Raw genomic sequence first — 27,447 nt, forward strand, 5'->3', positions numbered from 1 at the left:
GTGCCTGCCCGGGTGCCACTTCGCGATCTCCATGAGCATCATCACTGCTGAGTCCTCAGTCCCTGAAGTTGTAACATCACTGGTGATAAATATTGGTTGAATTCAGAACAAAGAACAGGGCGTCCCTGGTGGTGCAGTGGTTGGGAGTCCGCCTGCCGATGCAGGGGACGCGGGGTCGTGCCCCAGTCCGGGAAGATCCCACATGCCACGGAGCGGCTGGGCCCGTGAGCCATGGCCGCTGAGCCTGCGCGTCCGGAGCCTGTGCTCCGCACGGGAGAGGCCACAACAGTGAGAGGCCCACGTAACACACACACACACACACACACACACACACACACACACACACACACACACACACACACACACACACACACACACACACACACACACACACACACACACACACACACACACACACACACACACACACACACACACACACGAAAAAAGAACAAAGTAGACCCAACCACAGAATGGAGTTAATGAAAATGTAAGTAACATCATGACACTCCTGTGCCCACAATGACGTAGCCTCTCACTGTAGGGAAAGATAAGTCATCCCAGTTGCCTCACGGCCTGGAGTGGTCTGGCCCCACTACTCCGACCCCGTCCTCACCTTTTACTACGTGTCGTCTTGCTCACTACTGTCTAGCCTCCTTACTGTTTTTTGGATGGACCAGGCACACTCCTACCTGAGGACCTTTGCATCGGTTGTTCCATCCTCCAGAACATTGTTCCCTTAGACTTCCATATCCCCTCCTTCAGGTCTTTAACTCAAATGTCACTTCAGTGAGACTGACCCTGACACCCCTACCTTTTTTATTTTTTATTTTTTTATATAATAGTGTTTATTTTTACTTGTTGACAGTTTGCTTTATCTATTTATTTATTTTTGGCTGTGTTGTGTCTTCGTTTCTGTGCGAGGGCTTTCTCTAGTTGTGGAGAGCGGGGGCCACTCTTCATCGCGGTGCGCGGGCCTCTCACTATCGCGGCCTCTCTTGTTGCGGAGCACAGGCTCCAGACGCGCAGGCTCAGTAATTTTGGCTCACGGGCCCAGTTGCTCCACGGCATGTGGGATCTTCCCAGACCGGGGCACGAACCCGTGTCCCCTGCATCGGCAGGCAGACTCTCAACCGCTGCGCCACCAGGGAAGCCCCCCCCTACCTTTTTAAAATGCAACTCCTTTCTCCCCCAACTTCTTATACCCCTTCCCTGCTTTATTTTCCTCTATAACTGTATTATCACTTAGCATTTATGCTTCACGGACTTTTGTTTATTTTCTTTTTTTCTCTGCTGGAATCTGAGGATAGTATTAGTAGGAGTTTTGTCTGTGTTGTTCATTGCTGAGACTCCAATATCTTGAAGAATATCTGGCACATAGTAGGCATTCAGAAAATACTTATCGATTGAATTAAATTAAATTGAACGATAATGCCTGTTCTATTTTTAGTCCATGCAACAATGTAGGGAAGGGTAAGAAATGTACAAATCTAAGATTACACTGTAGCACAGGGAACTATATTCAATATCCTGTGATAAACCATAATGGAAAAGAATATATATAAAAAAATGGGGCTTCCCTGGTGGCACAGTGGTTGAGAGTCCGCCTGCTAATGCAGGGGACACGGGTTCGTGCCCCGGTCCGGGAGGATCCCACATGCCACGCAGTGGCTAGGCCCATGAGCCATGGCTGCTGGGCCTGCCCATCTGGAGCCTGTGCTCCACAACGGGAGAGGCCACAACAGTGAGAGGCCCGGGTACCACAAAAAAAAAAAAAAAAATAGTGTGTGTGTGTGTGTGCACATGTGTATAAACTGAATCACTTGGCTGTACAGCAGAAATTAACACAACATTATAAATCAACTATACTTCAATTAAAAAAAAATCTAAGAGTACAGAAGCTTCTTGAAGCCAGTGAACTCATGTTACTCTCCCTTGTCTTCCCACAGAAATGATTCACATGGTTGGGTTTTCAAGAGTTGTTCAAATCATACTGGTGGTCATTGTCATTGACATTCTAACTCTTTGAGTTTCTCCAAGGACTTGGGGTTTGCATCCATGTTTATTTGCGTGATCAGATGGGAATAGTGGCTTGTAGACCAAAAATTTTGCCTGACAAAACAGGAATTTTTGAAACAAGCCAGTTCCCTTTCATGCAAGTGACAAACATGTTGGCTTCAGCTGAGGATCCTTGGCTTCCATGTATGACTTTATTTTCAGGGCCTGACAAGCAAAGGCTTTATTTTCAGGGCCTGACAAGCAAAGGAGCTATTTGTGATTCAAACAGCCTTTTTGGCCTTTCACTTGGACCAGCAGGGCTCTTGCCTTTTACATCTGTGCTGACCAGTGAGTAACAGGATCAGCCTTGTAATTCCTTAAGTCTGAGACTCAGCCTCCAGGAGTAATGTTCTTCTAAGGGGTCCATTCCCTCCTAAATTGCTTTTTGACACTTGAAAAATTTACTCTGTTGTGCCTTCTGTCAACAGTTCAGATGCTCATCTTTTCAACTCAACTGTACATAATAGTTTCCCTAGCCTGTATCCCAGCCTCCTGTTTCTCAAAGAGCCTAGAATCACTACCATTTGGGAAACAAAATCAATTTTGATGAAATTTGAAGCAAAACATCACTATGTGCACTTTTTAAAATCAGATGACTACTTGTGTGATGTAGCTATTTTTCAGTAGAGTTTTTTTCTGTCATGTAGGTTTCATCATCACCAGAATCAGCATCAAAATTGTGAATGCCATGAGTGACCGCAGCCAGTATTCTTCCCTGTTTTGTTATGAAATTTTTGAAATATAAAAAAAATGGGGAAAAATGTAAAATAGAAACCCAAAGCCTAGACTCCACAGTTAACAGTTTGCTTTATTCTATGACCTATCCATCTATATGTTTATCTTCTCCCCATCCGTCAATCCAATTTTTTTTTCCTTTTATGCATAAAAGAACACTTAACCCTTAGATGTTTCAGCATGACATCATTAACTAGAGTTCAATATTGGTCACCAAATTGTGTTTACTTTTTTTTTATGTACAAAACTGAATTATTTTATTTAATTGTTTACTGTCTTCCTCCCTGGCTGAATATAAGCTCCATGAGGGGAGCTTCATCCATGCTTATCTTGTTCACTGGTATATCCTTAACTCCTAAATTATTGTCTGGCTCATAGTAAGTGCTCAGTAAATATGCTGAATGTTGAATGAATGATGATACTGAGAAACCTGTGATGTTAGAATTTTAAAAGCCTGGATCACTGATTTGTTTCCCTTCTTCCCAACATCTACTTTGTGACCTAGATAAGAAGATATGTTCATTTATCTATTTAATAAATATTTATTGAACATCTGTACTACATCAGGCCTGAGCTAGGTTCTAGGGTAGAGTGGTGAGCTTCCTTAGCTAATGATGAATCCTGAGAAGAATGGGCTTTGGTTTGGGAGATTGTGTGCAAAGAACATGATGCTGGAAGTAATTCAGGCATGACCTCTGCTGCCTAGTGACAGAGCTCTGCCTACAAAGTCAGTCACACCAGGTAATGAAGCATTCCTCATCGACTTAATCAGTCGTTCATTCAAAAAATATTTCCTCAGTTCCTACTGCTGGGCTCTGGGCTCCTGGAAGTCGGAGGCACATAAAACATGACTCAGTCCTCAAGGAGCATATAGTCTTAAGTGGAGACAGTGATGTGTGATAAGGACTCTAACTCTTCGTGGTCTGAGAGAGCAGAAGAAGGGTACTCACCTCAGTCCTACGGAGTCAGGGGACCCTTCAACTAGGAGGTGATGAGAGCTGAGACTTAAAGGCAGGAGGAAGTGATAGACATGCCAGACACATGCCAGCATGAGATAAGATGGAAAAACATGGCATTAAAAACCCCGGGTAGGGGGCTTCCCTGGTGGCGCAGTGGTTGAGAGTCCACCTGCCGATGCAGGGGACACGGGTTCATGACCCGCTCCGGGAAGATCCCACATGCCGCGGAGCGGCTGGGCCCGTGAGCCATGGCCGCTGAGCCTGCACGTCCTGAGCCTGTGCTCGGCAACGGGAGAGGCCACAACAGTGAGAGGCCCGCGTACAGCAAAAAAAAAAAAAAAAAAAAAACCCTGGGTAGGTCATGAAGAAGAGATATCCGTGGAAGGGTGACCTGGAATGACAGGTATACTTGGGCGCTGCTTCCTGCTGAGGGAAGTGAAGCTTTTCAGCAGGAAACTGCCATAGTCAGATATTTGTTTCAAAGAATACCTTGTCAGGCAACACAAAGGATGGATTGGAGTTAGGAGGCAGTGAGAACGGGACGAGGGGGCGAGGCTGGAGGTGTGGAGACTACTCGGAAATCCACTGCAGAGTTTATGCAGGTGCAGTGATATTCGATAGTCATTGATTTAGATAGTCAAGAATTGGAAACATCCTAAAGTGGTAGGCTGTATTAGACAGGATTTCAGTCAAACTGGCTTGGTCACAAGGGTTTGTTGGCTCTTGTCACTGGGAATTGTTAAAACCGGCTTAAGGCAGAGCTGGATTCAGGGCTTGGAGGATCTCTTTACTCTCTCCCTATCTCGGCTTTGCACGTCTCTGGATTGGCATCACTCTCAGGCAGGCTCTCCTCACATGGGCACGGAGATAACATTTGCAGCTCTAGACTTCTACCCTGCCAGCTTAGTAACCGTAGCAGCAAGATGTTGACTCCAAAAGTAGCGCCCTCATCATGGAGCAACTGTGATAGGCGGGACATGGATGGTCAACCCATCTTTCAAGTGAGCCTTGGTCAAGTCAAGTCCTGTGGATCACGTGCCCATCCTTGGAGGCATGGGGAGTGAGGGAGATAAGGGGTCAGGACTGGCACAGTTCAAGCCACCCGAATGGAACAGAATTGCATGGCTGGTGTGGAAAGTGCAGTTAGTCACTGAGGGATGCTGGCAGACCAGAACCATGGGCATTCCATCCTCAGTCTAGGCCCTGAGGTATTGTGCTGCTTTAACAAGTAGTGATGAGCTATGGTTATTACCCCAGAAAGATACCTGTATCACTTGCTGTAAGAGAAAAAAGAAATTAACAAAAGATCCAATGTTGTAAGACCCAACTTTGGTTTGAGGATTAAAAAGGATCCATGAGTCTAGAAAAAAGGAGCCTAATAGTGGTTATTTCTAGGTGGTAAAATGATGGGTGACATCATTCTTTCCTTATACTATCTTTCTCTATTGTCTGAAAAAAGTTATACACTGAGAATGTGTTTCTATTATAACCAGGAAAACCGTTTCTATTTAAAGAAAAACTTATCTATTGAAGTTTTGACAAGATTTGATGAGGTCAGAACTAGGAAAGGGGAAGAGGACAGGAGGAGGTGATGGCTTTTGAGAAGCTGACATCCCCTGGACTTGGTGAATTGGATGGCGGTGAGGCTGCAGAGGGAGCCCAGCCGGCTCTGCAGTTCCTGCCCTTGGTGACTAGGTGGCATGGGGGTCCCCAACACTGCAGGGCCAGCCGTGGTTAAAGGCTGGGAGACATCTGTTAGAATGAATTTTGTACTTCTTAAGAGATGTTTAGAACTGACTGGTTGAAAAATCAGACCTAAGAGAATTTATGCTGTTGACTTAATAAAAATTGTGAATTACATTTCAAACGAGGACATTATAACTGCTTGGTAGATATAGTGTGTACCTAATTTATTAAGTAGTTGGTAAGCTCCTTGGAGGCAGAAACTTACCTGTATGTTGTAGTTCCTCAATACCTAGCATATAAATGTGGTTCATAGAAAGAGTGCTCTAAAATGTTTGTCACTGAATGAACTATTCCAGCTAAACTAACAGTAATTCTTAAAAGAAGTCATTGCAGGAGTCAGCTCAGGAAACTCACCAACCTGATTTGGTTTGTAATCATTTGTAAATAGTTGCTTTCCAAATACTTAAAATAATGCTTTTCTTAATAAGAAAAAAATGTCCTAAAATTCTTTAAACATCATTACTAATGTTTAGGAAATCCCTTCCAGTTTGTACTACGTAGAAAAAATCAGCTTGCTTCCACATACATATAATATAAGTTGCTCAAGAAGCTGAGGAAAGTCTCTCCCTCACTCACTCTCTCTCTCTCTCTATATATATATATTTTTTTTAAATTAGTCTTTTATGTGTATTTTGGTCTACCTTACAATATTATTTTCCTCCAAAGCATGTTTACCACTCTGGTTCACAGAGTCTAGAAAATAGAATATTTGGACTCTGAAGCTGTATATTAAAGTGCTTTAAGGAGCTTGGGCTCTGGAAACAGCTGGTCTGGCTCTGAATCCCAACATTGCCATTTCCTGGCGTGTCAACTTGGGTAGTTTAAGTAACTCTCTCTTTTCTCATCCGTACAAACATGTTATAAGGTTGTCATGAAGATATAAAGAAATGGTCACTATAAAGCACTCAGATTGTCAGTTATTTAAAAAAAAAACACATTTGTTTACCACCTGGGTTGGAGTGATTTCCAAAAATACAGGATTTCCTGTGTCTCATTTATGATGGGATTTCTTTGATTTACCTTGAAATGTAAATACCTTCCCTTTGAATACCCTTCCCACAGCTGAAGTCTGTGTTCCCATCTGAAGGCAAAGCAAAAGACAAAGCTTGGCCTGAGGGTAGATCTCCATAGAAAGTTCCTTTCAGATCCATCAGCCTGTACTTTCGGCTTTTGGTTTATTATAAGCAACTTTAGGAAGACTTGTGTTCAGACCAGGGCTTGTGATGGGGATAACACCAGGAAGGCACCCAGCTGCTGGCCGGCTCCTTGGAAGCAATGCACACCTGCTCTGTGGGTACTTCCGAATCACCTGCCGGACGAGTCTCAGCTGAGCATCCCCTCATGTCATAGACAGTCAGTGTCCTGTGGGTCCAGTGTGGCCTGGGAAGAGACATGGCTGGTCTGCCTGCTGCTCTTGAAATGTGGCAGTGCGTTTCTAAGTGCTACCTCTATTTTTCCTTAAGTCTCACCTGAGCTTCTTAAACTGCTCATGCAGGTTGTCAGTCCCCAAGTTTAATACTGCAGACGAGAGAGAGGAGTTGAAATAATGTGTGTAGATGAAAACTTAGAGGAGAGCTTGTATGTGTAATTTATTCCTCATTCAGTGTCCAAATAGTCAATTTAGTACCAAATGATAGTCATAAAATGGTAAAACCTCACCATTCCCCACAAGTTTTTTTATTATTTATTTATCCCTCCCTCCCTCCCACGCCGGGTCTTAGTTACAGCATGCGGAATCTAGTTCCCTCACCAGGGATTGAACCCAGGCCCCCTGCATTGGGAGTGCAGAGTCTTAGCCACTGGACCACCAGGGAAGTCCCACCCCACAAGTTTTTTGAGTAGATTATTAACTGCCTCTCCCTCTCATTGTTCAAGCTGTGGGGAACCTTTGACACAAAAATATAAACAGATACGAGTTTTTTTTTTCTTTTCTGGGTCCTGATCATTTTATTTTTGAACATACCTTAGTATATGATGTATTTTTCTAACCTGTTAAGTGTTTTAGGTGCTAGATTATTTCCTTTTTTAAGACAGGCCCACCTAGAGACTAGATAACTGAACTGCAGAAACGAGTATCTAAAGCATGGAGCTTTAGTCACCACATAAATTTTCTGAAGATAAAACCACAATTTCAGAGTTTAAAGTGTCCGATTCTATTTCAGAATTTCTACGACGAACCAGAAGTTTTAAAAAGAGATTTCTTGAGCTGCCTTATCAACATTTCACATGCACGCAGGCTCTCTTCCCCTCCCCCAGACCCCTTCAAACCCCCTTCCCGCCATCTCCTCCAAAAGGAAAAAATGAAAGCAACCATTGCCTCTTGTTGGCAGTAGAACTTATTCAGTAATTTACTTTCCAGCCAACTGCAGCCATTGCCATTGCCTCTGGGCACTTGTTCAAAAACACCGAAATGAAATAACAGATTGGCCAGACCACACACGACTCCGCAGACACAACCCTATTATCTCCTCATCTGTCACCCCCATTAGGCAGCAGCCTGGGAGACGGGATGGTGATCACGAGTATTTAGGCATCTCGTCACGTCCACAGCTCACAGCTCTCCACCCGGCTTCCTGGTTCATCTTCCTGCGGGTGCATGAGTGGGGCCCGGGCCTTCAGATCCCTAGAGCATATCTTTAAGGGCTTCTGTCCCTGCTTCCCACCTGGGAGAGTCCTGAGAAAACCAAAACAAGACACAGGAACCAGCTTCCTCCGGTTGTCCATTGTCGACCACCCACCAGTGAATGAATAGGGCACGGCAGCGCTGTGTGGATTTTACTGAATATCCAGTCTCTCTCCACTTAAGTTATTTTTAGTTGTTCTATTAAGGTCAGAGTCGAGCCGAGCAGTTGCTTCATTTCATATTGTGAGGCTTCTGCAGGCTTGGTCATCTCCTGCAGAGCAGATTTCTCTGGCCAGATGACTGGATACGAGAGGAGGGTCTGTGTTTCCTCGAGAGAGACTCATTTTCTGATTGTGGCCTTCTGGTGAAATTCCTTTCTAAAATTATAGACACAAGAGACAAATGTTTGAGAAGGGTATGGGCTTGCTTTCTCCCTTGGTCAAGTGTTAAAATAGAGAAGTTTAGAACTTAAACAAGGAGCGATCCAAAGGAAAATGCGTCTTCTCTGCCAGAGTAGTGTATCCTGGAGACTAGACACAGTTCCTTAGGGTGGTTGGCTTTTGAGGGGGGCGGTTTCCCCTCCCAGTGAGCTTCACCTTTTATTCTGTCTTCGTCCCATCCATCCGTTCAGTACACAGCCCCAGAATTACATCTGTCATTAGTGAGTGATTCTTGGAGGAGGTGCAGGGTTGGGGTGATGTTGCTTGGTTTTGCCCCCCAAATCCCCTTGTGCCCTCCTGGATGGTGAACACACAGCTGGAGTAGATGAGAGCAGCAGGGTCCATTGACCCTATTGGGGACCATGGATTCAGCCCTGCTCTCTACAGATTTCTGGCCACTGGTTGGTAAAACCTGGACGAGGGAGACAGTAGCCTTGGGCTGAGGAAACAGGAAGGAGGGGAGAACCCAGCTGAATGGATTTTAAATTTTTTATTTTATTTTATTTTATTTTATTTTTTTGCGGTATGCGGGCCTCTCACTGCCGTGGCCTCTCCCGTTGCGGAGCACAGGCTCAGGACGTGCAGGCTCAGCGGCCATGGCTCACGGGCCCAGCCGCTCCGCGGCATGTGGGATCTTCCCGGAGCGGGTCATGAACCCGTGTCCCCTGCATCGGCAGGTGGACTCTCAACCACTGCGCCACCAGGGAAGCCCAGCTGAATGGATTTTAAACAGATGGACTTTCCACTGATAAAAGCAGGGTTGGGGCTTGGGTTAATCCATCCTGGAGAGGATTGTTCTCCGTGCAGGTTGAGCTGGGGCTGGGTGGGAGCAGGCCACCCCTCGCTCCTCCCAGGTAAGAGAACAGGGTGAAATGAAAACCTTGAAATATGTTTGAGACAGCTTGCATGACATTTGTAATTGTTGGTGTTTCTTCTTGCTGACTGAATCCTAACTGCCCTGTCCCATCCTTTCCACACCAGCTCACACCCCAGACAACAGCTTCCTGGGGTTCGTGGTCGAGCAGCACCTGAACTCCAGCGATATCCACCACATTAACGAAATCAAGAGGCAGAACCAGTCCCTTGTGTACGGCAAAGTGGATAGCTTCTGGAAGGTGAGTCAGTCTGTGCGTGCCTCTCGCTCTGAAAAGAAGCTTGTTGCGTAATTTAATTTAACTTTGATCCAGGGAGTAATCAAGCCAAGTGCCCACGGCTTGACAAGGTCTGCTTAGAAGTGAAAAAGAACGTGCAGGGATTTGGGCTGATTGGCATTGGGGCGTCTAATAAAGGCTGTATGTACCTGCTCATCTGTACAGTGGCTGCACAGCAGTGCCCCTCACTCTTTGCATTTTGGAAGTGATGCATTCCGGCTCCTTTCCCATCCTCTGCTTGCTTCCAGAAGCCAGGGCCTCACAGGGGCTGGATACCTTTCTGGAGCAAAGCATTGCACAAGGAGACCCTTTGCCAAGTGACTCATATCCTCTGCCCTCTGTGAAATGATTTGTAAAGAGAGGAAGCTCCCTTTGCCTGGGGAGGGCAGTGGCCCTTGCATCCTCTTGGCTGTGGTCAGTGCTGTGGTCAGTACTCCACTACGTGGGAAAGGGAGATGCCTGCCTGGGTTGACCACAGGCAGTTTACATGGGGACATCTTGGTTGAAACAACATTCTCGGCCACAGGTTTTCCAAGAACACTGGACTGTTGGGCTCTGCAGGGCCCCTTGGTCCTCCTGGGTTATTTATTTCCAGGCTCCATCTGGGAAAGGTATGAGAGAAGAGGAACCAGATTGGGGCCTGACCTGTTGACATGGCATGCAAGTCTTTTTGTAAGGAAAGTCCGCCTTAGTGTGCAAATTTTGCAGTATTTCAGAGGACGTGTTTGTAAAAGATGGAACAGTCTCCAGGACTTCGGAAACGTGCCTCTTCCTAAACATAAAAGTCAATCACTTTCTGGAATGCTCAGGAACTGTGCTCTCCTGTTACCCTGTCTCCCTTACTTAGGAAGTTAGAAATCTGATCACTGAGAGAGCACACATGATGTGCAGGTGAAGGATTCCTTGTTCTTGGTTTTCTGACCCTGTGTTCAGAAATGGGAAAACATTGCCACCCCCTCTGCAGTTCTAAAAGGCTAACTATATGGAAGGGACAACACATCAGCCTATTTCCAGGGAAACTGATTTACTTCCAGATAACTATCTTTGCTATAAACAGCTAGAATCCTGTCTTAGTTTAGTACAGTGGTTCTCCACTGGGGACACTTTTATCCCCCAGGGAACATCTGGCAATGTCTAGGGACAATTTTGGTTGTCATGATCGAGGGTAGGGACCCTGGCATCTACTGGGTAGAGGTCAGGGATGCTGCTAAACATCTAACAGTGCACAGGCCAGCCCCACAGCAGAGAATTATCTGGCACAAAATATCAGTAGTGCCAAGCCTGAAAAACTAGGGCTGGTTAATAGATTTATTTCCTAATATATTATTCCACATTTTCTCCTCTCAAGTAGAATAAAATCAGTTGAGATTATAAATGGTTATTTAAGATGTTCCCATGAATTTATATCTTTGCTTCCTTTGTGTCAAAATCAGCCCTGTGTGAACAGAGCATTTTTCAGCTGACATTCAGGTGAACTTGGGTTGAAAAGGGCACCATTGGATGTTCTCATTCTCAACTCCGTTGTAAAGAGAATGGATCATGGTACTGGTTTTAGGAAGACTTGGGCTCTTAAAAAAAAAAATTGTAACTCCCTTCTCCCTCCTGTACCTGTTCAAAAAAATTAGTTTTCATGTCCACGTGGACTTGACCTTGAAATTATACACTTCTGTTTTGGACCCAAGTGCAGCTTCTTCCTAGGTGCTTCTGGCAGCTTTTTCAATTTCCCTAGAAAAATAAAACAATAAATTGGTTCTGAAGGCTTTTTGGCCACCTTCTTTTGGACAAAGTAATACTGCCAGTAAAAGGATGATTTTCTTGATGCCAGTCAACATCCCAAAAGTATTAACCGTGTTGGCCCAAAGTGGTTTAGGGTTGGAAATCCCTCCAAAACCCAAGTGACCTGACCTTCCCCATGCTGTGCATCACTTAAGTATTACCAAAGACTGAGTAAGTGGTGAGTTTACATTAGAATTTGTTTGAATACCAAAAATCTGGGGTGTTGTTTCCATTTTAATACATTATTATTACTCAGCATTCTTTGATGCGAAAGACCCCAAAAGATGAAAAATACTGTAAAGTTTTCACATCAATTCAGGACATCATCTCAGACTTTTGAACACAGCACAGTATATGAGAGTTTAGTTTCTTTCTTCAAAACTTCCCCATCCCATAGTACCTAGTGCATAGAAATCAGTCACGTTCAACACTGACTTTAGCTAGCAGGAAGGTTGGTGTATTTTTTTCCCAATCTTTTGCCCCATTCTCTCCTCCCACCCAACCAGACGTCCTTGGGAAGGGGAACAAGACTGTCAGTCCTGGGAGGTTTGGGATTGCAGCAGGGGCATGTGGGCTGGCACAGCTTTGGACCAGATGATTTGGGCGGTCCTCCCTCACCCTCAGGTTCTAGGACTCACTGAAATTCTGAAGATAGCTGCTATGCTATCACTCCTCCTCCACTTCCTCCCCACCTGCCGAGGCACGTGATTGGGGAATGCCACCCCATGACCCCTCCGCCTTTCACCGATTGGCCCAGCGGGTTGTCCTCTGACCCAAGGCAGCAGGACATTGGTGGTTGGCTACCGTGATTCTGGCTCAGAAAGCCAAGCTAGATCAATGGGATTCTTCACTTGTCATTGGAAAGTAGAAGGGCAGTGAGCCGTGGGTGCAGAAGTCAAAAGGATGTGTCCAGAGGTGTGATGAGACCCAAAAGCCTTCCAGGAGTCCAGTGATGAGGAAGCAGGACTGATATGGAAAGGGAGAGGGTGTTGTTGAGAGGGTGATGCAGCAGAGCCATAGGGAGGAGAGGTACCACCGTGAGAAATGTGGGGTGCTTTGCAGGGGCCAGGTAGGAAGGCAGACAGAAGCCACCCACGCTGCCTGGAGAGAGAGAGAGAGAGTAGTTGCTGGAGTTTCTGGAAGCTTTCTTTTTCCAGATCATACATGTCTATCATACTCTGTTCCCTTCTAATATCCTGAGTTGTTTCTGTCACTTATAGTCATATGAAGGGTGTCTTCTGAAATATGTCTTCCCTGCCTTCCAAATGCCTATCAAGAAATAGTCTGTTAAATATACAGGCTAAGGAGGAGTGGGCTAACTCTTCAACTCCCTGCACTGGTCCCCAGTTCATGGCTGAGGCACCCTGTGGTCTTGTCCTCATGTTATAATACATAGTAGGGAGGTGGCTGGGAAAGAGGGGACCTTACTGTCTGATTCCAGAACCCAAAGATGCCTACTTAGGAAGCATCATTACCCAAGACCCTTAGCATCAAATGGGACGGCATACAGCCTGATTCCAAGTACAAATCTCTTTCTTAGCCTGATAGCCCACGGTTCTAGGTTCTCCCTATCTACCCTGCTGCAGTCCGGTCATTGGCATCAGCTAACACATGTGCCTAGAAGGAGAGAAGTCTGTCCAGTGTGGCCGAATTCAAAGTCCTTCAACATCCTGTTACCTTAAGTCATCAGGGAGTGAAAAATTAGGCAATTTTTTAAAAATAAGGGGTTTTGAAAATTGTAGAAATTAGAAGTAATTGAAATCTTGCTTAACTGTATTCTTTATTTCCATTTCTTTAAAAACAAGTATCCTGAGCACAACTGATGCTTCTGTTGATGGTGGGTCAGCATTTTACATATTTATGAACCCGCCATGATGTTCTTATTACTTCTTGATACACACCTGCTGCTAAAGTAACTGTTCTGAAGGCCTTGCTTTGAGCCCCTCCAGGGAATAAGCATAGCTGCTGAACCACAAACTGGAGTTCCGACGTTAGCCTGCAATTCACCAGTGTGAGAAGTAATGAACCACTTTGAGCCTTAGATGCCTGACCTGAGAAATGGGAGCAGTAACAAGTACCATGTAGAGTGGGGCTTCTCAGCCTTCATAGTGCATAGGAATCACCTGGGATCTTGTTCGAAGCTGCTGACTCTGATTTAGACCTTCTGGGGCGGGGCTGAGATCCCGCATTTCTTGAAAGCACCCAGGTGATGCACAGGTGATGCTGATCAAAGCACAAGACCTTGGGATGTTTGGGATGGTGGAGCGTGCTTGGCCCTGAGAAGCTGGCCAATCAGTGAATAAACAATCCCTTTTTCCTCTGTACTTTGGCCTTCCTGCTCCTCCTGTCAGGCTGCCAGCTCTTATGTCACTTTTTTACTCCTCATACCACCTGATTCCAGTCACCCCCAGTCACTTCCCACTAAGCACATTTCTGTACATTTGCAAACATGGCTACTGCTAGTCTCTGGTGCCTGGCGCCTTCGAGTGGGGCAAACCTGTGGGGAGTAGTGGACTCTGAGAGGAGGTGGGAGGCCCAGTGTCTTCCTGGTCATCTGCCGTCCTGGTTTGTACAGTTGGTGCCTACTGGGCAGTAGGGTGTAGTGGTCAAGAACACAGACGTGGGTTCAAATACTGCCTCTGCCACCCCTGCCTGATCTTGGGCAAGTTGCTTCACTTCACTTGGCCTCACTTTTCCTGGGGATGATGGCAATGCGGTTTCTGTAGTGATTAAATGCAATAATATGTGTAAAGTGCTTAGAAAATGGCCTGGCACAGAGTCAGTCTAAATAGATGTTTGCTACTATTATTAATATCATTATTGGAGTCAGATTGGAAACATAGAATTGATGGGGATGTGAATTTGGGGGTGTGCAGGGTAGGGCCTGTGGGGAACTGGCAAATACAAGCCTGCGCCCAGATATTCAGATTCCAATTTTGAAACTCTGGCCCCTGAGTGAAAGTCTTTGTAAATAAAGTTTTACTGGGACATAGCCACACCTGTCCATCGCCTATTGCTGCTTTTGCACTAAAGTGGCAGAGTTATATAGTTGTGATAGACACTGTATGACCAGCAAAGCTTAAAATGTTTATTATCTGGCCCTCTATAGAAAGTTTGCTGACCCCTGAATTACACCATGTCCCATGTAAACCAAATCTCTCTGGGAGGACACATTTGGCCAACAGTCCCTGTTGGATCTCATCAGGGGTCTTTTTAGCTTGTTTTGGGGGTTCTTGGTTATATTCTGTATATTCAGGCCGATGGCTAAGCAATCCATGGAAAACGAAGTGTGATTTTACTAAAATCTTTGTTACTGTAAAGACAGAGGCCCCAGCCCTGGGCCTGGCACCTCTTAGTAGTAGGCAGTCATCAAAGGCTACCACTTATTCTACAGCTAACACGTTGATAATAAAAGAGGGCCTTATTAGTGCAGTGTTTACGCTTCTCTGGGCCTTTCACAGCCATCATTTAGGGAGGTGCATGATGATTCCTTCCGAGGAAGCAAGGGCAGCTGTTACCTCCTTCACCATGCTGCTTTCTAGAGGAGAAACTGAATCAAGGAGATGGAGGGACTTGGCCGAGGTTCTGCAGCCCATGGCATGACAAATCCAGAACTAGGATCAAGGTTCTGGCCACCACCCCTCTTGGAAACTTGCCTCCCTGCTGCCACTTGCTGGAGGAGCTGTTCTGTGCCCCTCATGCCCACCCCCATCTGTGAGTCCATGCTTAGAGCAGGATTCAGAAGTCAGGAAGCAAGGTCTGCATGTGTGACTTAGGTGCACAGCAGGAACCCTGGACAAATACTGGTATAACAGGTAAAACATTGCTCCTGGGTGCTCACCACACAGATGAGGAACTCAGCAACAGCCTCACAGCCAGTTCTGCAGAGGAAATACGCCTGATTTGAGCACTTCAAGTGTTCCTGGCCCCAGACCCCAGGGTCCTGGCTTGCCCCAGTTCTAGCCTGCCCTGGCAGCAACCAAAGTCAGCTAGTCTCACCTGAATTTAGAAAACTCCTTTCTACCTAGATGACAAAGACTGTGTGTGTTTTTTTTTTAATTTACTTTTTTTATTAAGTATTGTTGATTTACAATGTTGTGTTAGTTTCTACTGTACAGCAAAGTGATTCAGTGATACATATGCATACATTCTTTTTCATAATCTTTTCCATTATGGTTCATCACAGAATATTGAATATAGATCCCAGTTCCCTGTGCTATACAGTAGGACCCTGTTGTTTATCCATTCGATGTATAGTAGTTTGTATCCACTAATCCCAAACTCCCAGTCCATCCCTCCCCCACCCTTCTTTCCCCTTGGCAACCACAAGTCTTTCTTTTTTTAAATTTTATCTAAATATAGTTGATTTATACAAGTCTATTCTTTATGAAAGATTGTGGTTTTAAAGCTTCCCCTAAAATGACACGTAGTCCCATACCCACAGGCCCCAGAACAGGGAAAAGGATGATTTATTTTTACTTGTAATATAGTTTTATTATCACATTTCAATTATTAAACAATGAAATTTCCAAACAGATATCCCACAGAACTACCTTTTTTTTTTTTCAATAAAAATGTTACACTACTATGGTTGCTTCTCACATTCAGTGTTTACCCTATATTCAAGTTTCTTATAAATCAACTGTAACTTGAAATTCTGTTTCTGAGACATTTCCTGGCATACTAGGCAGTGCATTAGAAAAGAGATGATATTGCATTTAGTCTTTAATAATGTTTTAAGCATCTCGATATAATTAACAACCATTCAGAACGAAAGTGCAAATGCACAAATGAAGGAGAATAAGTTTCTAAGCCTATAATGCATCTTATGGGATATAAATCCATACAACTGCAAACAGCAAGGTAGTACAGCCTTTCCCTTCTCTCATCTTAACCTCCTGCCCCTCCGTTTAAGTTTGTTTGTTTGTTTGTTTTTGGCTGCACTGGGTCTTCTTTGCTGCGCGTGGGCTTTCTCTAGTTGCAGCGAGCGGGGGCTACTCTTCGTTGCGGTGTGCAGGCTTCTCACTGTGGTGGCTTCTCTTGTTGCAGAGCACGGGCTCTAGGCGCGCAGGCTCAGTAGTTGTGGCTCGCAGGCTCTAGAGTGCAGGCTCCGCAATTGTGGCACGCGGGCTCACGGGCTCTAGAGCGCAGGCTCAGTAGTTGTGGCGCACAGGCTTAATTGCTCCGCGGCATGTGGGATCCTCCCAGACCAGCGCTCGAACCCGTGTGCCCTGCATTGGCAGGCGGATTCTTAACCACTGCACCACCAGGGAAGCCCCTTCCTGCCCCTTTTAATCCATTTTCCACACAGCAGCAGCCCATGTGATCTTTTTAAAAATGTAAATTGGATTGTGTTCCTCCTTTTCTCAAACCCCTCCAATGGCTTCATTGTAAACTTAGAGTACGTTGCGTTTCAGGTGAAATCCGGTGGGTGAGCAGCCTCCCTGCAAGTAAGCCACATGTGCTGTGCACCCACTGCTCTCCCTCTGCTCCCCACGCTCTGGCTACGCAAGGCCTCAGGTGCCAGTCCCCCACACCGGGGGCTCAGCCTCTGTAGGCTGTCCCCTGCCCTGGCACCCCGCAACCCTCGCCTCCTAGGGCTCCCTTGTCCCACGTGTATGCCCTCAACCAAATGTCGCCTCTCCCCATCTGTATCACAACATCCTTTTCCTTCCTTTTATGTAATTTTAATCATTTTGTGATCCTATTTATCTTTTTCTGTCAGTCTCTTAATTGCTAAGAAATTAAGCGATTTGAGGACAGGAATCATTATGATTTTGTTCTACCCAGCATGGTACCTGGCACATGGTTGGCATGCAGTAACCATGAATCTCCTTTTGATTTCCTTTAACACTGATTTATATGTGGAGTTTAGGGTACGACTTGGAATGCGCTTTGCTTTGGGCATTGCCCTGTGCTCTTGTCTGAGGGACACGGGAAGGAGGGATGTGAAGGAAAAGGAGTGGAGCTCTACCTGTGTCAAGAGGTTTTTAAAACCCCTGGTGAAATGAGTAGTGAGAGGACCTGGGAAGAGCCTGGGACCTGGCTCTGGGCCAGCTCTACCGTCATCTTTGGGATTTGGAGCAGTACCTCCGGCCTCATTTTCCTCCCTTGTATGAATGAAGAAGGTATTGGTAAAAAGGAGTGAATTATTGATTCACCCAAAAACATGGCGAACCTCAAAATGATTACACTGAATGGAAAAACCAGACATAGAAAAGAGTCTCTACTGTACGGGTCTGCGTATATAAAACTCTAGAAAATGCAGACTAATCCATCGTGTCGGAAAGCAGATTGGTGGTTGCCTAGAGAGGGTTGAGGGAGAGAGGTGGGTATATCTGCCATCTTGATGGTGGTGATGGGTTCACATTATATCCATATGTCAACACTTATAAAATTGTACACTTTAAATATGTGCAGTTTTTTCCTTGGAGGGCAAAAATTTGAACAGATGACCACATGGGGGGAGGAAGCAGGCTTTTGAATATGTTATTCTGTACAAGGTGCCTCAGAAACCAAGCATCTGGGAGAGAAAACATTCATTGTTATGATGTTGCCAGAGCCATTACATTGCCTTTAGAAAGCACATGTGGCCATGGATGCAAGTTTAAAAAATGTGCAGTTTATTATATGCCAATTATACCTCAGTAAGGCTGTTAAAAATTAAATTAAATCAAAGTTGGCAAACAGTGGCCTGTAGGCCTATGGCCTGCAAGCTAAATATGGTTTTTACATTTTGAAAGTTATAAAAAATACAGTAAGTAAATAAAAATGAAGGAATATATGACAGATACCTTATGTGTTCCCACAGAGTCTACAATATTTGCTCTGAGTCCATTTACAGAAAAAGTTTGCTAAGCCCTGGATGAGATCAATAATTATTCACCTGTATTCACTGGGGCCCTGGGGACCAGCTCCTGTGGGAAATAGAGGGGCGGCTGCACGATATGGTCCCCACTTAGCACAGCAGCTCTGGTTTATCTGTGGCATAGATTTGGATTTCGAGTCAAATTTCAGTGGGAGAAAGGGTTCAACTGCTTTAAACAACCAAAAATAAATCTTGAAAGTCTCTAGACTAGGTGACCTCTGAGTCTGAGATAGAATCCCATACTGAAAACTGTGTCATTATCTGGCTCACTGATTTTGTTGATTTGGGCTTAATTTAAGTTAATGCAAAATTGGAAATGGAAGTTGTTTGGAGAAATGCCGTTTTATTTCGTAATAGGGTTTAACTGCTCTACTTTAGTATATTGTTTTAATGAATCTCCAAAGACCTTTTTCATTAAAGGACGTACTGAAATCCTTGAAAACACATTTTTGTAGGAGGTTAAACCTTGTCATCCTGTTCTTTAAGGTACTTGGCCAGACTTTTCTTCCCAGATGAGGTAGAGATAAACCAGATACATTTAAACCTACCTTCAGTCAAATTGGCCTATACGTTTTTTTAGATGTTCGGGGTAGGAGTTTATAAATTAATTTATTTATTTTTGCTGTGTTGGGTCTTTGTTTCTGTGCGAGGGCTTTCTCTAGTTGTGGCAAGCGGGGGCCACTGTTCATCGCGGTGCGCGGGCCTCTCACTATCACAACCTCTCTTGTTGCAGAGCACAGGCTCCAGACGCACAGGCTCAGTAAGTAGTTGTGGCTCACGGGCCTAGCCGCTCCGTGGCATGTGGATCCTCCCAGACCGGGGCTCGAACCTGTGTCCCCTGAATTAGCAGGCAGATTCTCAACCACTGCGCCACCAGGGAAGCCCGGCCTATACGTTTTGAAATAACGAAATTGGGCTCAGTCTTGGTGAGATTTTTCTGGAAAACGTATTGTGATCGCAGCTTGCGGTTTTGGTTGCAACCAGAAGAGCATTCAGAAGCATCCCTGTATCTCCCCCAGTTTATTCCCCTTAGGGTCGGGGAGTCAATCAGAAAAGACCTCATCACTATCCCTGTGAGACCACACTTGCCTAGAGGCAGGACTTCCATGTCCCCATGCGGCTGTGCCCCTCCAGGACGGCTGCTGGCCGAGCCTCAGTCCCCTGTGCATGCCGTCCTGCCTGGCTTAGCGCCTGGCCCACAATAAAGGGCAGTCACTCTGCAGAGCCTTTTCCCACGTTCAAGTACAAGCTTGGGGGTGGGGTGGGGGGAGGAGAAGGAAGAGAAACCAAATGCAAAGAGAACATCAGGCATGAATCAGTGGCTTTTAAGATCTTAAGGGCTGCAGTCTAAGAGACTTAAGGACTTTTCGAAAATAGTGTGGGCCGCGTGCTGACTGTACCTAACCCTGTGTGGCATCTGATGTGAGCTCGTCGGTGTGTGAGGACCGAACTTGTGAACTCGAAGCTCAGAGAGCCTTGGGTGGCCTTTTCCCCTTCTCATCATCCTAGCGGTCTGCCCCCTGTTTCAGCCAGCCCTCCACTGCCATCTTAAACCCACCAAGGATTTTTGTTTGTCGATTGTCAGAGAGAGCACATCGTCCTTGTCATCTTTCCGTTTAAGCCCAGAGACGCGGATTGGAGACAGTCTGGAGCAGTTGGAGGAACCCTGGGTGGGAAAGCAGATGCCCAGATTCTAATTTCAGCTGCACCGCTCGCTGGCTGCTTGTCCTTGGAATTCATTTGCCCTCTGGGTCTCACTTTCCTCATCTGCAAAATGAGGTAGAGGCCTGGATGTTCTTTGGTTTTTTTTCCCCAGAGTTCCATGCTTCTGTACTCTGAACTCCTTCTTGGCCTCCTCTAATTCTTTCAAGAGCAAAGACACAGGGAAGATCACCTCCAGGACAAGCTTATGGGCCGTCAGAAATAGGGCAGCAGGATAACTGGGCCAGGCCAGGCACAGAATCCATAAAACCGACTGCCTGGGGAAAAGGACGGGGTTGCTGGGACACAGCCTTCGTGTGTGTAAAAGAGATTTCAGGAAGTCCTTGACGGTAAGCTTATGTGAGTCAACAGCGTGGGGAGCTGCCAAGAGTGGATAAGAGACCTTCAGTGGTAAAGAGTGAAGGACTGGTGTTCCCGTCCATTTGAGAGCACCTAGTGGGCTCCAGGGTGTGACAGTTACTCTGATGGGGCTCCATCCTGGTTCTGCCCTGACCAGCTGTGTGACTGCAGGCAAGTGCCTTAGGTTCCCTGCACCTCTCTTCTCTCATCTGTAAAATGGGTGGTAATAATAGCACCCCTCTTTAGCGTTCTTAGGAAGATCGCATGAGTTAATAAATACAAAGCTCTTAAAACAGTGCCTGGTATTCATTAGTATCTGTTTTTGCTGTTATTATTAGCTAGCCAAATTAGAGCCTTTTGATTGGAAGGAGTATCGTGGGGTGACTTGGAGCATGCTTTAGGAAGACTGCTTGAAGAGACTGGCGTGTCTGGCCTGGAAACAACAAGGCTGATTGAGGCTGCAGGTGGGCGGGTGAGAACTCCAAAGGGGTGGCAAACAGATGAGGAATCAGATTGGTCCTGGATGACCCAGAAAAGGACAGCAAACAGGCTGCTCGCTGCTCATGAGCTTTCCGAGCTTTCAAGGAAGATCAGGCGAAGCCTAACAACTGTCAGTGCCGTCCAGAGATGAGGCAGGCCTCCTGGGAAGCCATTAACCCCCCTGCTGCTGTTGGCTGCAGGAACATTGACAGGGCTTTGGAGAGGTGTCACTGGTACCAGGGGACTTCAGGCTGCCTGAAGTGTACTGAGAGAGGATGTGTTCATTGAAGGCGGTTGGAAAAGGGCAGGAGGGTGGGAGACAGGAGAAGGCACTCCAAGGAGGAAAAGCCCCCATGGACATTTTCTTTAATTTTTTTTTTTTTTACTGAAGTATAGTTGATTTACAATGTTTTAGTTTCAGGTGTACAACAAAGTGCTTCAGTTTTATATATACACACACACACATATGTTTCTGAAAAAGAATATATTCTTTTTCAGATTCTTTTGCCATGTAGGTTACCCCACGAACATTTTTGTTTAGCCATCACAACATTTTTTTTTTTTTTTTTTTCTGGCCGTACCGCACACCATGCAGGATTTTAGTTCTCTGACCAGGGATTGAACCTGTGTCCCCTGCAGTGGAAGCATGAAGCCCTAACCATTGGACCGCCAGGGAATACCCAGCACAACATTTTTTAAATTGGGAAATTTACCATTTGGGAAGGTTCATCTGAAAAGCCAGAATCCCCAGTTTCTCTTGAAAATGTAGGTGGTGTGGCCCGCTGGACTCTTAACTCCTCACATGCCAAAGAGTGGCTGAGCTGAGTAGTGGCTGCCTCCACGTATGGATCAGGGGATGTTCCAGGGGCGATAGCCCTTCTGGGGCCATTTCTAACCTCCATGGCCCGCTTGGCCCCCAGAGGTATGTATTTGAGATTGTGACATTGCCCTAGGGAGGCTAGGAAGAAGCCACCCTTTCTGTCTCCTGCTTTCAGGGAGTAGGTTTTCTCTGAAGAGGGTGAAGTGACAGAAAAAACGTTGAATGGAAGAATGAATTCCATGTTTCATCTGGGCCACGTCATCCTTTGAATGGCCTGTGTGGAGGTCTGCCAAGTTGTGAGGCATAAGGGGAGTTTGAGAGGAGGACGAAGGCCATTTGCAGCCTGTGGTTCCAGCAGGAAGCCCAGGTCCTTGAAATCTGGATGTGAGGCTTTGAGCTTTTCTTCTGGTCAGAGCCCAGCCCTGATAACATACTGCCAGAGCTACATCTGCCAAGTGGTCTTGTAGTTGAAACGGAGTTTCAGCCTTTGGGTTGACGATTAGGGCGGCTGGGAGGAGTGCATGGCCATCGACTCTGTATCTGGGACTTGGAGCCAGTCAGCTTACTGCTCATGTATAAAGTAATAAGGTCTTCAGGCTCCTTCCCACCTGGGAGTGAAAACCTCTCCTTTCAGCCCAACTGCTGGAGCCTCTCAGGGCTACAGTTGAAGCAGCAGCTCTGTTGTAGGGCCATGCAGGGACTTGGCCTGGTCCTCTAGGGTAGCAGTGATTTATGGGGGTGTTTTTGCTAAAATGATTTCCAGCCTCTGTTCCAAGGAAATGCAGGAAAGCTTAAGTCAGTGCTTAGAATCTAGGTCAGTGTTAAACAAAGCTGCCTGATCATAAGTTCCACCTGGGAATTTGTTAAACATCCTGATGTAAGGGGCCCTCCTCAGAATCAGAACCTCCAGGGAAAGGACCTGGGAATGCTACGTTGCTCCAGGTGATTCTTTTAAATAGGCGAGTTTGGGAAACACTGTACTAGGTAGTCAGAATTTTCCTAGATCAGTAGAACCTTAATCGCTTCCTTTCCACGCATGGTGGATGGCTGCCATGTAGCCAAGAACCGCCTCATGCTGTAGAAGATGTGTGTGTCCTTGTTTTACCAGGTAGTATCCTGTGCTCCTAGCCCCAGGCCCCTCCCCCAAGGACCCACCCTCTTATTTCCATGGTAATAGCAAGTTGCCTAAATTAATCCGTGCAAGGGTGCCATCACCTGGTACCAATTCCAGTTTGAAGTCTCTCAAGAATGCTTGCCTTCTAATCCAGTAATTCAAATAAGAATTTATAGGAGTTTGAGAAGTTAACGAAGCACTTCCACATAACCTCAGTTTTACAGGCGTCAGTTTCACAGGTGATAAAGCCTTGGAAACGTTTAGAAAAAACCAATCCACCTTAAGGTATGTATGGATGATAGTTCTCTTGATGCCATTCCTTTTACTGCAACGTGTATACTTTTTTAAAAATAAATTTATTTATTTTATTTATTGAATTTTGGCTGTGTTAGGTCTTCGTTGCTGTGCATGGGCTTTCTCTAGTTGTGGCGAGCGGGGGCTATTCTTTGCTGTGGTGCACAGGCTTCTCATTGCAGTGGCTTCTCTTGTGGATCACGGGCTCTAGGCGCGCAGGCTTCAGTAGTTGTGGCACGTGGGCTTAGCAGCTGCGGCTCGTGGGCTCTAGAGTGCAGACTCAGCAGTTATGGCACACGGGCCTAGTTGCTCTGCAGCATGTGGGATCCTCCCGGACCGGGACTCAAACCCATGTGCCCTGCATTGGCAGGAGGATTCTTAACCACTGCGCCACCAGGGAAGCCCAACTTTTTTTTTTTTTTTTTTTTTTTTTTTTCGGTACGCGGGCCTCTCACTGTTGTGGCCTCTCCCATTGCGGAGCACAGGCTCCGGAAGCGCAGGCTCAGCGGCCATGGCTCACGGGCCCAGCTGCTCCGCGGCATGTGGGATCTTCCAGGACCGGGGCACAAACACGTGTCCCCTGCATCGGCAGGCGGACTCTCAACCACTATGCCACCAGGGAAGCCCGGGAAGCCCAACTTTGAGAGGTCACTGATGGTCCAAAAGTGTGAACGATGAATGGTGGCATTTCAGGCCTTGTCGCAGGTGGTTAGGGAGCTGTTTGAGGGCCCTAGGGATGGAGAGTAGTTTTCTTGGTGCCCCTCCGGAGAACCACCATCCTGTTGCCTACTCTTGTCGGTGACTGACAGCTCCCACAGAGGCATAAACAGCTGAGTGTAAATTACCACAGCTGGGAGAAGAAAACATACCAAAGTCTTGTGGGTGAAAAGAGGCCCCTCATGCCCAATAGAGGGTCCCCTCCAAAAACCAGGACCAGTTGGGGTAGCAGGAGGCTGAGGCAGCCAGTGATCATCCTGAGGGTGAGGTGCTTCTGGAAGGTTCCGAGTCACTGCCTGCCTGCTCTCATAACTCTGGGACGAATTCCTTTGTAGCACTTAGTAAACACAGCTGTTGTTGTTGTAATTTGCCTCAAGGCTTTTTACTATTACTCCAACCCTAATAGTTTGGCAACTGGTATGGGAACAATGGTGCTTAGGGATGGGTGAAGAAGTTGCTGTCTGAGAGCCGAGAAGAGGGCGTCGGCTGACAGTGGGCAGAAGCCACTGAGCGATGCCAAGCATGTGGAAGCCATGCTCCACGGAGAAGCAGGGTGACCAGCAGGCCTCAGGTACCCATGTGCTGCTGAGCAGCATGGGGCGCGGCCAGAGGACTGTTCAGAGGGGAGTTACAAAAGTGCTGGGAGGCTGTTCCTTTCAAGCAAAGAAGGGGTTAAGATCATTCTCGAAAGGAGAGAGAGACATAATGCCTGTGAATTTATAACAGTCTGAAAGGCGTGCCATTCTGAATGTGAGGCACAGATTTGTAAGAACAACTGAGATATCGTATTGATATAATGTTTCCCTCAAATAGAACATTATTTAAGGACAGCTTCTAGGAATATGGTTTCAGATGAGACTTCTAGGCATCGCTCGAGTTCTTCCAAAAGCTCAGTCACAACTAGACAGCACACATCTGTACTCAGCCACGCCAGGCTGAAGCTGCTTGGGCCAGGAGGATGTAGCTACCCTGTTAAATGCAGAGATCCTGAGAACAGAGGCTGAGCGGCGCGGTGGTCCCACACACCTGCCTGCAGCATCTCAGCCCAGCTGAAGATGTGCAGTCCCAGGAGACTTGAGAGACGTGGAGAGATTGACCAGGACGTCACCACCGTCCCCCCTCAAGGAAAGCTTCCTGGGTGGGGGAGAACTTGGATGTCTTTGTTTGGTTGAGGAATACAGGTCCCTGAGGCTACCTGCCTTCGTCCTGGGAGAATGAAGTTCATTCTCCATCAGCCTTGCCAGAGAGGGGCTCAGACACAACGAAAAGAGGATGCCTTTACATGGGGTCCCTGTGGTCCGTATATCATCCCTCGTTTAGAAACTCAGCAAAGAAAGCAAACTCATGGCAGTAGAAGGAAGTAGAAATGTGGATTTCTGGCTGTTTCTTGGAGAAAAATGCCAGGTAGAAGTACTGTTTGAAAACGAGGTTAGAAGCAACTCAGATTATAAATCTGGGTATGGTAGTCCAATAAGTTGATCGAGTGTGTTGGTCTGGTTGCAGGAAGTTTGACTTCTTGCTGGTGCTGTTTACACTGCCACGGGCACCAGGTGTATGAGGTGTGTCTGTGAGTTGGCACCCAGGTGGCTTCCTAGGCCAGCTGGGATCCTCGAGCAATAATTTTTGCTAGGAACTGAAGCTGTGGACTTTACCCTGTATAACCTTCTACATCAGCACAAAGCCATGTCATTGAGACTTTGAAACAGGCCCTGCAAGGACAGAGCTAGTGGAAGGGTTTTATAGCAAAAATACAGATTGGGAGCATCATTTATAATGTACAGTGTTTCTGGAAGCAGAATTCATCATTTTATTACAAGAAGGGTATTATGACCGTTGAGAAACTAATAAACCAATTGAGAAGATTTTTTTTAATGTAGTTACATGTGTGCTTCTCAAATCATATTTAGCATCTATATACAATTTCATATTTAAAGAGAAATCATTTAAGTAGCATATGCTCATAAAATCTGGCTGTGCAGCCCTCAGTACTGAATGAGTCCATCTGTACTCAAGATAACTCGGGACTCCCTGCCCCCACCCCCCCGCCCCTGCTCAAGAATCCTGGTCCAGCCTCAGGGACAGCAGAGCTCCAGGGAACACTGGAATTATCCCTTGTCAATTGGAATTTTTATAGCTGGCTGGCCTTTTTGCGTCTCCCTTCCCTGATTCTATTTAACTAGCTTGAGCTCCTTGGGGAGGTGATGATGAAAATGGCTAATACTTGAGCACTTCCTGTGTTCCAGGCATGATCCTCACAACAGTTCTATTAAGTCAGTACTGTTATTAACCCCATTTTCGAGTGAGCAACTGAGGCAGAGATTAAGATCCCGCACGAGCGTAGTAAGTGGCTGAGTCAAGATTTGAATTGAAGTATTGAATACTGCAGCCCCTACACTGGACCGCCTCCCAAGAAGTGGACTCTCCGTAACTTCTTCCTCTTTCTCCTGCCCATTCCCTCAAATCCCAGGAGCCTGACTATATCCATGATGGCATTGATAGATTTCAAGGAAAAGTTCTGTAGGATTCTGTGTGGAGACTTAAAATCCCATATGTAGAACTAGTGGAACTGAATGCATGAAACCATTTGCCTCTGTGCCAAATCTAAAGGTGAAACCTGTCCATTTTCATTATATGTAAAACAGTTGTTCTAGAACCAGTCATTAGGAACCTACTTGCATATCAGGACTTACAAAGACATGTCTGCTCTTGGGGAGCTTGGAGAGACAGAAATACTGACCCGGACAAGTGAAAAGTGAGGGAAATTTAAAAACAAAGTTTAGGGACTTCCCTGGTGGTGCAGTGGTTAAGAGTCCGCCTGCCAATGCAGGGGACATGAGTTCGAGCCCTGATCCGGGAGGATCCCACATGCCACAGAGCAACTAAGCCCGTGCGCCACAACTACTGAGCCTGCGCTCTAGAGCCCGTGAGCCACAACTACTGAGCCCACGAGCCACAACTACTGAGCCCACGTGCCACAACTACTGAACCCATGCACCTAGAGCCCGTGTTCTGCAACAAGAGAAGCCACCGCAATGAGAAGCCCGTGCACCGCGACCAAGAGTAGCCCCCGCTCGCCCCAACTAGAGAAAGCCCATGTGCAGCAACGAAGACCCAATGCAGCCAAAAATAAATAAATAATAAATTTATTTTTTTAAAAAAGTTTAAAACTAGGTGGAAGAGTACTCCCATGAGCCCAGATGGCTTTTGAAGATGTCGGGACTTTGAGGATGAGATTGGCCTCTGTAAGGCATGAGTGATGGTCCATGTGTGGGCTGGGGGACTCCATCTGATTTCCTTAATGAAGTCACAACGCACAGCTCAAGTGAAGGAGGGAGGGCCCTGGGTGGTAGTGGTGGGAGAGAAGGGGCCTAGGAAGCCAACAGCGCTGGCTTTCACCCAGTATCTTCCTCCTCTGTCCAGAGTGCTGGGGAGTTTCGTGACTGCAGAGTGGGAATCGGCAGGGGCCTCCCCCATAGGGTCCTGCAGCTTGTCCTCAACTCAACCCCAGAGGTCATGACCATTCCCATTACAGGGAATGAAGTAGAACAGTGTACAGCCCTGTTGACCCAAACCAGTTGGTGACCGTTCCAGGTCCTGGAAGCCTG

The 27,447-nt window shown here is 46.3% G+C and overlaps 1 protein-coding gene across 1 annotated transcript in view; it reads left to right on the forward strand.

Moving 5' to 3' along the window:
* Window positions 1–27,447, forward strand: part of MGAT5 (alpha-1,6-mannosylglycoprotein 6-beta-N-acetylglucosaminyltransferase) — a gene marked incomplete at both ends in the record, with an annotated part of 228,820 nt that overhangs the window by 120,894 nt on the left and 80,479 nt on the right. The window contains one exon of the mRNA XM_079710109.1: window positions 9,543–9,676. Within this exon, the coding sequence (XP_079566235.1) occupies window positions 9,543–9,676 (134 nt within the window). The remainder of the gene's footprint in view (window positions 1–9,542; window positions 9,677–27,447) is intronic.

Source organism: Hyperoodon ampullatus (genome assembly GCF_949752795.1).
Source record: "Hyperoodon ampullatus genome assembly, chromosome: 8".
In the NCBI taxonomy this organism is placed as follows: domain Eukaryota; kingdom Metazoa; phylum Chordata; class Mammalia; order Artiodactyla; family Ziphiidae; genus Hyperoodon; species Hyperoodon ampullatus.